We start from the raw sequence: 13,423 nt of genomic DNA on the forward strand, positions 1-13,423 counted from the left end.
CAAATTAGGAGTAGGCCACTCAGCCACTTGAGTCTGCTTTGCCATTCATATCATGGCTGAGATTGTAACTTCAACACCACATTCCTGACAACTGATGACCATTTACCCCCTTGCTAATTGAAAATCTACCCAGCTCTGCCTTAAAAATATTCAAAGACTCTGCTTCTACTGCCTTTTGAGGTAGAGAGTCTCAGAGTCTCACAACCCTAAGAAAAAACATTTCTCCTCATCTCGGTCTTAAGTGAACAACCCCTTATTTCAAACAGTGACCCCTCATTCTAGATTCTCTTACAAAAGGAAACATCCTCTCCACATCAACCCTGTTAACATTCCTCAGGATCTTAAAGGTTTCGATCAAGTCGCCCCTTTTCTTCTAAACTCTGCAAATCTAACTTCTCCCACTTTTCCTCATAAGATAACCCGCCCATCCCTGGAATCGGTCTTGTAAACCTTCTCTGAACTGCTTCTATCACACCTACATCTGCCTCCACCATGCTCTCAGGCAGAGCATTCCAGGTCCTAACCACAGGCTACGTAATGATGTTTTACCTCGTGTTAACACTGCTTCTTTTACAATCACCTTAAAACATGTCCTCTGATTCTCTCCAATGGGAATAGATTTTTCCCCCTCTACTCTGTCCAGGCCCTCATGATTTGGACGAGCTCTATCAAATCAACTCTTAATCTTCTCTTCGCCAAGGAGATCAGCCTCAGCTTTTATAATCTATCCACACTGCTGAAGCTCCTCTAATGCATTCACATCTAGCCTAAAATGTGGTGCCAGACTTGATCACAATACTCCAGTTGAGACTGAACCAGGGCTTAATACAGTTTCCTTATAACTTCCTTCCTTTTGTGCTATATGCTCCTATTTATAAAGCCAAGTATTGCATATGTTTTATTAACCGCTTTGTCAACTCACCTTGCCACTTTCAACGGTTTGTACACATATATTCCCGGTCCCTCTGCGCCTGCACCCCTTTTGGAATTGCACACTATTTTATATTACGTTGCCTAGTTTTTCCTACAAAATAAATCACTTTGCACTACTCCACATTAAATTTTATCTGTCACTTGTATGCATGACCCTCGTTGACCCTCTCTTAGCTAATCAAAAAATTCAAAATTAGTTAAACACTAATTGTTCTTAACAAATCTGTGCTAGCTTTCCTTCATTAACCCACATTTGTGCAAATGTTTAAAATGAGATATGCAACATTGTTAGCATTATTTTGTTTTCTGTTCTTTCACATTTTTAATTAAGCCTTCTCTCAGCAGACAAAAGAAAGCATTTGCATTAAAAATGGTGTCTTTCACATTTTCATAATATAGCTAATGAATTACCTTTTGTAACGTAATCAGTTTGTTATTTGGGCAAATGCAACAGCCAATTTACATAAACCATGTTCCTATAAATAGCAGAGTTAGATCAGCAGTTACTTTGTTTTGGTGGAGTTAATTGAGGAATTAATGTTTGTCCGGACACGGTATTTTCTCTTCTCTTCCTCAAATAGCATTCAACACTGAATCAGATATGTAGCCTGTTCTGAGAAAACTGGGTCCTGATAAAGGACACTTGACAATGGTTGATGTCAATGGCACATTCAATTAATGTTGAGAGGCTTAGCTAATGATCCTTAAAAGGGATCACTGGAGGCATCTAACAACAGACAATTTTTTGAGAGGGTTTTTGAAGATTTTTGGGGGTGTGTTCCTCTAAACTCCACAAAAATCCTCTGGTGAGCTGCCAATCCATTATTGCCCCCAAACCCAGCATCTGTGCCCCCGCCCCCCCCCCCCCCGCCCCCACCCTTACCTGCCAAGCTGCTGCGTGTGACAACCAGGCAATCTTCCTCGTTAGGATGTCCCAAGGTTCAGACTAGCCACCCACCTTGCTGGGAAGAAACTACTAGAGCACTGCTGACATCCCACCCATTCAGAGACTCAAATAGAAAGTGTCACCCATTACTAATCTCTGACTTAAATAACATTGTTATTTTTTCAACCTGTACTTTATAATATGTACAGGAGAAAAGTGGAATAGTCAATCCATTCCATGTTGAAGAGAATTTTACAATTCACCTGTAATTTAGCATCACTGACATAATTACTAATAAGTTATTTTTCATGTGTGATAATATTAATGTTTGCTTTGTTATTCATTATGTATTCTTTAGTTATAATCAATTTATATTACCATTTAGACCATTACATGATCAAGTGTAATATCCACAGGAAATTAAATAAGGAAGTCATTATAGCCAATCACTGTACTTAGCCCAGCTACTTAGTCATATAATTGATATCATGTTTTTGTGTCATCTTCAAATTATGGATGGCAGAGTGGTTAGCACTGCTGTCTCACAATGCCAGGGACTCGGGTTCAATTCTGGCCTTTGGTGACTGCGAAGTTTATACGTTCTCCCCATGTCTGTGTTGGTTCTCTCCGAGTGCTCTGATTTCCTGTGCAAGTTAAGTGGATTGGCCATGCTAAATTCCCCCTTAGTGTCCAAAGATGTGTAAATTAGGTGGATTAGCCATTGTAATGTGCAGAGTTACGTGGATAGGGCATGGTGTGAGCTTGGGCCAGATGCTCTTTCGGAGAGTCGGTGTAGACTCAATGGGCCGAATAGCCTCCTTCTGCACTACAGGGATTCTATCCTGAAGTTGATCACTTATTTTGCTACTTGTGCAATTGAATAAATAAATCAATACTCCAAATCTTGTTTGGCTTTCAACCTACCGTTTGCCATTTTTGCAGTCTTTTTTGAAGTGCTTGACATGTTCCAATAAGCTGCATCAGTTCAGTGCGTGAAACTGGTACTTCAGATGTGGGACTTTCAAATCTTAATAAGGATCTATGGAGAGGTCAAACATTAATATACTGTGTTATGAAAACATATCTAACTGTTAGAGAACATTTCTACAATAAATGCATTATGATAAAAATTTACATTCACTACATTATTTTGACACCATGAGATTATATTCACCTTTACAGCATGTAAAAATATTTATATTTATTCATGCATCTAATCAGATGAGAAATTTCAACAAAATTTTGTTTTCTATTCTACAGAAAATAATTAAGTTATTTGTGATCCTGTTAATTATTATTACAAAACACCACATTAAGAAGTTAACCAAATACAAATAGGTCTATATCAGTTAGGCTAAACCATGTTAATTTCTAACCCAGTTATCCATTTTTGAAGGCAAATGTATATTTTACTGTATTCTTAGTGTAAACCAAAAAGAGCAGATAAAAAAATTAAGCATGCTAACATTTAAGATTATAAACACTAAGGATGGAATTTTCCCAAATTTAGCAGAGTGCAATGGTCGGCAGGAAAAGCAGCGTTCAGCCCACTGGCTGCGATGGTGAGTTTTCGCAATGGCTTTTCAGCGACATGGAGAAAAAAAATTTCAGCATTGGTTTCACACCGCCTCTGTGGCAGACAGCCTCTGGTTCATCTGCCCCGCTATCAGTTGAATGCTTTAATCAGTGGGCCGCTCCATTTAAAGGCTGCCTTGGCATTTCCTAGCCACTTCTTCTAGGTCCAAGGTACAGGATGGCAGCAAGGAAGTCAGTGCCCTGATTCTCAGAGGCCTCCCTTACCAGAATGCTCAATGCCATGGAGGCACGTCATGATGTCCAGCTAGCAGGGACACTTAAACAGCATGGCAAGTGCTGGCAACCCTGGTCAGTGCCAATTCCTCACAAAGGAGAACTGGCATCCAGTGCCAGAAAAGTATGAATTATTTCCTTTGTTCCGCCAGGATAAGTCACTCATCTCATTACTCTCAACTCAGACACTCACACACCCATCAAATACCTACAGAGAGCTCATTCACTGATAGCTCAAGAGAAACTTGCTATCCCACACACATTTTCATCTCTCCAACAGGTCATATCCTCATCACCTTGCTGCTCCCATTCACCATTCTCATATGCCAGGCATCCTGACCATCTGCCCTGGCAGGTGCTCTTCGTCTTCATGCAAGACAAGTAGGCACAACATTTTTTAAAAAGTTCCCGGACAGGCGGATGAATGCCCAAGTTTAAAGTGTTCACTCAATTCAAGGAGAGATCCACCAGCTGCCCGAAGAGGAATGCAACCATTCCTGCTCAGGAGGTAAGCTGGGCGGTGATAAACCAAGTGAGGATCCAGTACAGCATCATCCAGCACACCAAATTGACATGAGTCATGTCCCCTGTATTTGAAGGCCCCTGCCATGAATGAATAAAATCTCCCTTTTCCTGCAGGCATGAAATGGGAGCAGCCAAGGACCTCCACCAACCAGACACAAGACTCCACTCAGAGACCAGTGATGAGGATTTCTTGGAAGTGGAGATTGAAGAGCTGTCACAGCCTTCACCCACACTCTCAACCAGTGCTGAGACATACCTCGACTTGATATTAAAGAGGTCTCGGGGTCACAATCTAGTGAGCACTTCACTCTCTCTGATCCACAGTACGTGGAAGTAGGACATTCAAGGCTCCAGCACTTGGAGAATTGCTGGGGGCCAGGAATTTGATGAAGCCCTATCAGATGACATGCCTCTGGGTGCGGTCATGCCTCAAGAACACATTCATCAGAAAAGTCAGGAACAACAGGAAGGGATGTCAGCTACATTCCTTGATGCCACAGGGGTTACAGAGCAATTTGGGTGCAGTCAATGGCACCCAGCACCTGTGGAAAGAGTGAAATCTAGGTGAATCCCATAGTTCCTCCATCCTGGATAGCCTGATTCTGGTCAAAACTGATATAGTATACTCTTGAAAAAAATACATCCATCACCTCCTTGGTGCACCTCCTTGGGCGGCATGGTAGCACAGTGGTTAGCACTGCTGCTTCACAGCACCAGGGACCCAGGTCCGATTCCCAGCTTGGCTCAGTGTCTGCGTGGAGTTTGCACTTTCTCCCCGTGTCTGCGTGGGTTTCTTCCGGGTGCTCTGGTTTCCTCCCACACATTCTGAAAGACGAGCTGGTTAGGGGCATTGGCCCAAACAGGCGCCAGACTGTGGCGACTAGGGGAATTTCACAGTAACTTCATTGCAATGTAAGTTTTACTTGTGACTAATAAATAAACTTTAAAAACCTATGTGCAGAGGTTTGTGAGATGCCATAAAGGTTGTCTGTGAGATCCTGGAAGGAGCCAGTCACATAAAAATTAATGGCAGCTGTGATTTTCAAAGCCACAGGCAATGGATGCCCTCCAAGTTCCATGGCACCAACTCTGGCAGAAAGGTGCATAAGTGAATCAGCTTGATGGGCAAAGTCTTCACTGACATTGTTTCTTGTGCATCTGCAGGAACAAACACCAGTCATGCGGAATCATGCCAAGATTTCCTGCCAACATAAAATGCGATGTGGGCCTCTTACGTGATTTTCCACTCCAATTGCCATTCTCGCCTGGAAAAAGCAGGAGCAGACAATCCCGGCCTAAGTAACAGCGTTGGTTCACTGGTAGCCTCTCACTAATGAGTCAAAAAGCTGTGGGTTCAAGCCCCACTCCAGAGCATTAAGGACAAAATCTAGGCTGACACTTAGTGAACTAAGTGAGTACTGAATGATCAGAGATGCTCTCAGCTGAGATGTTAAACTGAGATTTGTTTATCCCCTCAGTGAATGGAAAGGATCATACAGAAAAATCAAAGGAGTTTCCTGGTCAATGTTTATGCTTCAACAACATAATTAAAACAGATTGTTTATCTTATTATTATTTGTGGTAGCCTTTGACACAGAAACAGTAACACTAAGGAACAATTGTAATTCTTTGTAAATGTTTGGTGAATCTGTAACTTTTTTTACAAATAGTTTGAAAGGACTTCGAAGAGTTTGAAGGAAGGAAGATGAAATATGGAAGACAGAAAGAGAAGCAGAAGTGCAGGAGAAGAGTTCAGATTGTTTTGAATGGCTGTGCACCATACAGAAAGGATTGCACACATAGGGCAAAACTGTGTGTGTAGAATCTGCTGCCTATGGAGAATCAGCTAAATCCTCGAAGAAAACTGAAATTCTGCACGTGTCACTGAAATGGAGACATACAGGCAGAGTGGACTGTCTACTAGATCAGTGAGATAGCCTCTGTTGTATGTGCTATTCCCTGTGGAATTTCTTGTTCGTACCAAGTGTGATTTGTTTGTTAATTTATGTTTAATCTATGTTGATTCTGACTTGCATTAAAGTAAAAGTTACGAAAAGTGAAATCTTGTTAGTAATTTCTGCATTTGGTGGGTTGTTCAGTAAATTTGGTTTCTTTTCGTTTACAGATCCCCACCAGTTTTGTAACAGTGCACTAATTGGCGCCACATTTTCCTACATTACAACAGTGTACAACTATCTATGACTTGCGATTTGACCCTGAGCACATGGCCAACACTAAATAAATGCCATTTCTAAGAAGCAAAAGCACTAAAAATACACCCAAGCTCCATAAGGATACGAAAAGAGTAAATACGTTAATGTGTCTAAAACAACAACCAAAATTTTAAGTCCTTTGGAGATGGGCTGGACTGTAGGGGGGCTAGTGAAAGGTGGTGAAAGACAACAGGAGGCCAAGGCTGCAGTACTTCTGGCCAAAGAGGTAGGCCACTATCCTTAATGTGATAGTTACCCCAGTAGCAAAATTCTAATTGGCCATTGCTGTTAAAGTTGCTACCGTGATCCCACTGTTTGTCATGCAGACTCAAGAGGCCAGATTTGTCATGACTTATGGTATGCCAACAAAATCGCAGCCAATATAAAACTTTCAGACACAAGCAAAATTTCAAAACAATTCCATACTAGGCGATAAAATAAACTCCCAGAAACGAACTTTCTCATCCTGGTGCTGCTCTGTCTCTCCTTCATAGTGCCCATCTTTTTCCCCAGGGTTGAAATGCTTTTGTTCCCAACAAAGTAACAAGATTCTTCAACAAAGGAACAAGTATCCAAAATAAAGAGATGGCCATGTCCATCAGGACTCCATTTCCTGATAACTCCATAGCACAATTTACATTTTGATTGAAAAAAGCCCAGTTTCTCCCAAGAAATATCTTATATAATACTTTCTGCATTGTGTTTACCTGAATCGGCCATTTAAAAGTTCGAAGGCATTCTCTATCTCCAGCATTTGAGCAGCTCTTGAACTCAGTCCCTCTGTAAGTAGCACCACCTATTTAAAATGGTACAATTAATAATTATGTAGAACACTAGCACACTGGAGATCATTTAAAAATGATTAATAACCAGAATGCAAGATTAAGAAAACTAGGCTTGAATCTGAAACTTAAGTGGATCTTGTGTAATATTGCACATTTTTTTGGAAAATAACTCGTAAAAGGGAAAAAATTACAAGGATGAATCTGGGATCAAAGTTATGGGGAATCAGTGGACCGCAAAAAATAATTTATTTAATTTGGGCCAAAACTTATAAAATTAAAGCAGGAGTAGGCCATAAATATAAACATTAAACTAGAGATTTTGAATATAAAAGTAATGAGCACCATGAACACTGAATTCAGGAAGCCTTAGTAAGGATTCTTCAATCAGATTAGTGGAGAAAAACAGTTGCCTGCCCTTTTCACACAGATCTGTTCCACTGTAGAGGGCGTCGCGCTGAATGGATTTCTAATTACTGCAAGCTCCAGCACAGGAGCACATAGAAAGCTTGTGTAATGAAAAGTGATCACAAAATCCAGGCCATAAATTATTCACACTGAACTTGCAAAATGGAAAGCTCAATACATGTTGGCAATCAGATTAAACAGCACGGTGGCCCAGTGGCTAACACTGCTATCTCACAGCGCCAGAGACCGGGGTCAATTCCAATCTTGGGTGACTGTGTGGAGTTTGCAGATTCTTCCTGTGTCTGCACAGGTTTCCTCCAGGTATTCCGGTTTCCTCCCACAGTCCAAAGATATGCAGGTTAGGTGGATTGGCCATGCTAAATTGCCCCATGCTGTCCAAAGATGTATAGGTTAGAGGGATTAGTGGAGTAAATGCATGGGGTTACAGAGATGAGGTGGGGTGGGCCTGGGTAAGATGCTCTGTCAGAGCTGGTGCAGACTCAATGGGTCAAATGGTCTCCTTCTGCACTGTGGAGATTCTATGATTCCTTACAATCAATCTTGAAAGAAAAAGTTAATTTGATCAAAGAACTGCTACAGTGCAGATGGGGACCATTTAGCCCATCAAGGCTGCACCAACTCTCCGACAGTGCATCTTACCCAGGCTCTATCCCCTCAACCCAACATATTTACCCCACTAATCCCCCTAAAGTACACATCCTGGGACACTAAGGGGCAATTTTGCACGGCTAATCCACCTGAACCTGCACATCTTAATATTGTGGGAAGAAATCGGAGCACACAGAAGAAACCCACGCAGACACGGAGAGAATTTAAGAGAAGAATGTTGTAAAACTAGCCAAATCCTTTAATTTCTTGTTTGGCCACTGGCAGGAAGAATTTTTTCATCCTAGGTTATAAAATCATTAATTAGTGAAACTGAACTTGGAGAAAGATAAATTCAATCTACAGTGGAAAACAGGTTAGAGCCAGAACAATTACCCATAAAACATAATGCAAGTTGCGCCTGATTGCACTTCATAAGGCACTATTGCTATATAGAATGAAGTAAAAGGAGCAGGTTTAAATTGTTTTTGTTGTTACCTGGTGCAAATTATACAGACATGTCTCCAGTTGCCATTGTAAATAGGGCTAATATGGTATAATCTTTAAAAATGTTCCACATGCATTCTCTCTCTCTTCCTCTCATAAAAGCTGTTGGCTTCTAAATAGGATTATTTGGGAGTGCAATTTGTACCATATGTGATTACATCATCTCAATGAAATAAAAAAAGGTCAAAACATTGATATCACAATTGAAAGCAGACAGCTCAGTGGGGAACAAAAATCCAACAATTCAGAATCCACCAATTTAGCTTTGAGTTTAAATTAAACATTTAGGGGGTAAAGTTTCTGCTTGGTTGTGTGGGTTTTTCTTGTGCAGTTCACATAAAGTCAATGTAACTTGTACGAAAGATAGGGAAAGTAAGTGCAAATTACATTCACTGCAAATTGAGTTTCTATAGGCTGTTGTGCTAGTTTTAAAATGTGTGCTAGAAGTCCTCCCACCCACAATCGTGGCCACAGCCCAGATGAAACTAGTCAAAGACATTTCCAGTATCTTAAAATTGGGTGACTCACAAAAGGTGGATTCATACTGTGATTAAAATGCTTATATTTGGTAATAAATGCATTTTCAGTTATATTAATCCAACTGCACCAAATTACCACTCTTGAATACATAAATGAGTAGTTGTAAAATAAAAGCTAAATTCTAATAAAGTGCTGGATTATGCTGCATTATGGCAGATTTCTTCTCATAGTGGGTGCAGTTTCAGGTGCAATTTTCACCCTGATTGTCATTTTTAAATGACATTGTTGACAAAGAAAAAGCAGCAAAAACAACCAACTCTGCACAAGAGGGGAAAAAATCTGTAATATTCTCTTGCAAATTACTTTACCTGCCTCTCCAGCTGCATTATTTGAGCCTTCAGTAGAGTTACACGTCGTTCATCATAGTGCCCATTCCACCTTTCTTCCAGCAACTGCTGATATTGCAATCTTTAAAGAAAAAGGCAAAAATAACTTTAACAGAAGTTATAATTTATTTTGTAGGAAATTATAGACAGATGTAAAAATGAAAAAAATGGAATGCTTTGCTTCCAGGAACAGCTCTTACCTGTGAAAATTTAATAGGAGTATAAAGTACAATGTAATATGCTTTTCAAGTTGTCTTGCATAAAAGGCAATCACATTAGACAACTTGTAAAGAACAATGGAAAGCTGTACATTTGTTTTTGTCAATCTTTTTCTCACATGTTCCCACTAGCTTACTTTCAAACTGTATTTTCCCTTTATTAATCAATCCCTTTGCTGAATTTTAAAAGTTAATTTTATCTATTAGTCACAAGTAGGCTTACATTAACACTGCAATGAAGTTACTGTGAAAATCCCAGTTTGAAAGTAAGCTAGTGGGAACATGTGAGAAAAAGATTGACAAAAACAAATGTACAGCTTTCCATTGTTCTTTACAAGTTGTCTAATGTGATTGCCTTTTATGCAAGACAACTTGAAAATCCCCTAGCTGCCAGACTCCGGAGCCTGTTTGAGCACACTGAGGGAGAATTTAGCATGGCCAATGCACCTAACCTGCATGTCTTTCAGACTGTGGGAGGAAGCTGGAGCACCCAAAGGAAATCCAAGCTGACACGGGGGAGAACGTGCAGACTCCACACAGACAGTGACCCAAGCCAGAAATCGAACCTAGGTCCCTGGCACTGTGACCACCACTGTGCCACCATGCCGCCCGTGCTCCCAATCCTCAGACCTATTGCTTTTTCTTGTCAATTTGTATTCTTCTTCTTTGAATCCAATACTATCTCTAATTTCTCTTGTAATCCATGGTTTGGTCACAGTTCCTTTACTATTCTTGCGCCAAACAGGAGTAAATAACTTTTGGGGTTTACTTATTCATTCCTTGAATGCCTGCCATTGCCGGTCCACTGTTCTTCCTTTCAGTAATGTTTCCCAGGCCACCATAGCTAACTCATGCCTCATACCATCATAGTTGCCTTTAGAGAGAGTCAGGACCCTGGCCTCAGAATCAACTACCTCACTATCCACCTTAAAAAGAATTCTATCATATTATGGTCTCTCATCCCCAAGGGTTCTCTCACAACTAGATTGCCAACTAATCCTTTCTAATATTAAAACTTTCCAAAATTAAGTCCAAAATGTGATTGGCGCAGGCTTGGAGGGCCTAAGGGCCTGTTCCTGTGCTGTTCTTTGTTCTTTGTAATACCTCAGTGGTGCACAAGAAGCTTGTGGCACCCAGTTCACATATATTTAAAGGTGGCATGCAACAGTCAGCTTTATGCAGTTTTGTCTGAGATCAGTATTTTTTTGTTGAACTCTGTGGCATAAATTGGGGAGCAGGAGAATAGCAATTTGCATCGAGACTCTGGGCTCGCAAGCGTGAGTCAGGTGTGGGGGGGGGGGAGGGGGGGGTATGGAGTGGGGTCAGGAAGTGGAAGAACAATCCGGGGAGGACAAGAGTGGGTCAGGTGCATCAAGGAGTGAAGTGGGAAGGGTCTGGTTTACTGGGTGAAGTGGGTCAAGGCAGAAAATAAGGAGCCTAAAAGGCAGGGTCACTAGTGTCCACATGGGTCCATCTCAGGATATTGGCTGGCAGGGGGAACATTCACAGTCACATTCAATTGCTGGAATACCTATAGGTCTCATATACCCAATATTCCACAAACGCAGGAGCAGGAAGAGAGGAGGCAACAAAAATAATTCTTGTCGATTAACAACTGAGGCCACAATGTCAGCAGTCAGGAGGGGGAGGTTGGTCAGGGATGCAGCCATCCAGTGAAGGCATTGTAGAATTACATAATTGTTACAGTTCAGAAGGAGGCCATTCAGACTATTGTGCCTGCACTGGTTGTCCAAATGAGCATCATGACTTAGTACCATTCTTCTGCCTTTTCCCAATACCCTTGCACATTGTTCCAATCAAGTAATCACTTAATGCTCCTTTAATGCCTCGATTGAATCTGCCTCCACTACAACTCCATTTCAGATCTCAATCACTCACATTTCTCTCATGTCACTTTTGTTTTTGCAAATCACTCTAAATCTGTGCCCTCTCACTCTCAATTCTTTTAGGAGTGGGAACAGTTTCTCCCTATCTACTCTGTCCAGAGCCCTCATGATTTTGAACATCTCTATCGTCTATCTCTAGAGCGGCACAGCAGGCTGGGAGAATTGCCCCCTTTTGTTCACCCTAATGCCAGAATCACCTTCTCTCCAAGGAGGACAGTCCCAACCTCTCCAATCTATCCTCATAACTGAAGTTGCTCATCCCTGGAACCATTCTTGTAAACCTTCCAATGCATCTACATCCTTCCTGTACTGCAGTGTCTAAAACCGTACACAATACTCCAGCTAAGATATAACTGGTGTCTTGTATTAGTGTAGCATAACCTCCTTGTTCTTGTAAATCAATGCCCCTATTAATTAAGCCCTATATGCTTTATTAAATGCTCTCTCCACCTGGTCTCCTACCTCCAATGATCTATGCATACATATAAATACACAGGTCCCGCTGCTTGTGCACCCCCTTTTATATTGTCCAGCACAAGTGCATCACCACATCCTCAGGACAAGAATTAACAGCAGATGTCAGAGAAGCAATGTCAGCAATGACTGAGACTGTGCTGGGAAGCGACCACTGAAATACATGGGATTGTGCAGCAATACCTGCAGCCACGTGGATTTATCAGGAACCCCATTCTAATGGCCCTCAAGATAACTACATAGCTCAATCTTTCATTACTTATGCTTTCCAGGGCTCCTCTAACAACATATGTGGCTTATCACAGGCTGCCCCATACAGGTGCATAAAGAAGGTGATCACTGTCCTTTTCCCTTGTGTTAGTGGAACCATCAACCAGGCGGCAAGAGCATCGGGCTTTGGGTCCATCACTCTTTTTCCCTATAGTGCAAGATGTCATCGCCTGCATTCATGGTCATTAGTGAACCTTGGACCAGCCAGAGGCATTTCCAAATTGCAAGCACTTTCATTCTTTGAAGTGATCTGTGATCACAGATAAAGAATCATGCATGTCTGTGCTTGTTTCTCAGGGAGCTCTCATCACGCATACATTTTGCACAACTCCTATAGATGTTTGAAGCCTGTGATGATACTGTGCCTTTAAGAAATTTATTTTAGTTATATTTCAGGGTCTGTTCTATGCACTCTGAGCCGTTTTGTCTGGATCCAGCAGCACTGTATTGTTATTTCAGTAGCATAATTGATCTTAATTGTTACAATGTTTGTTTTAATCTGGACTAATAACTGGTTGTTTTTTTGTGTTTCCTCTAGGATGTTGCAAAGTAGGGCTTGACAGTGAAGGTCATATGACTGGGTACAGCTAGGCTTTCACAAACAACTCGAGACAGTCTGCTTTTTGGGATCTTTAGAGAGAGGTCGCTTTCTCTGTATCTCTTGCTCTGTCTAAAATGGAGACTGGAATACATCAAGAAATAAGCTTCTCTCTGGGATAATGCTGTCTGGGGGTGGAGTTTTTCTGGAGGTTGCTGCATGAGCATTGGAAGACAGGTGTTTGTCTGGAACATTCTCCAGAGGTGTTAAAAGGCCAGATATCTAGTAGCCACATAAGAATATTTGGTTTTCTGTGCTAACTGGTTCTAAAGAAAGGACTTATGTCTATGTGGGTATATTGGCAAATTGGAACAATTGAGATAACTAACTGTTAAGAATTATATTTTGTTATGTTTAAGTCTTTTAAGTTATGCTAATTATTTTTGTTATATTCTAACTGTGTTGTTAAACAAAGTTTGCT

At 41.1% G+C, this 13,423-nt stretch overlaps 1 protein-coding gene across 1 annotated transcript in view; it reads right to left on the reverse strand.

Annotated features, from left to right (window-relative positions):
- The window catches only part of LOC144495003 (uncharacterized), a 218,217-nt gene that overhangs the window by 157,826 nt on the left and 46,968 nt on the right, over positions 1-13,423 (reverse strand). Inside the window, exons 4-6 of the mRNA XM_078214763.1 lie at positions 9,518-9,617; positions 7,074-7,162; positions 2,744-2,858 (exon numbers count right to left, since the gene is read on the reverse strand). Of these exons, the coding sequence (XP_078070889.1) occupies positions 2,744-2,858; positions 7,074-7,162; positions 9,518-9,617 (304 nt within the window). The remainder of the gene's footprint in view (positions 1-2,743; positions 2,859-7,073; positions 7,163-9,517; positions 9,618-13,423) is intronic.

The sequence above is a fragment of the Mustelus asterias genome, chromosome 6, assembly GCF_964213995.1.
Source record: "Mustelus asterias chromosome 6, sMusAst1.hap1.1, whole genome shotgun sequence".
Classification (NCBI taxonomy): domain Eukaryota; kingdom Metazoa; phylum Chordata; class Chondrichthyes; order Carcharhiniformes; family Triakidae; genus Mustelus; species Mustelus asterias.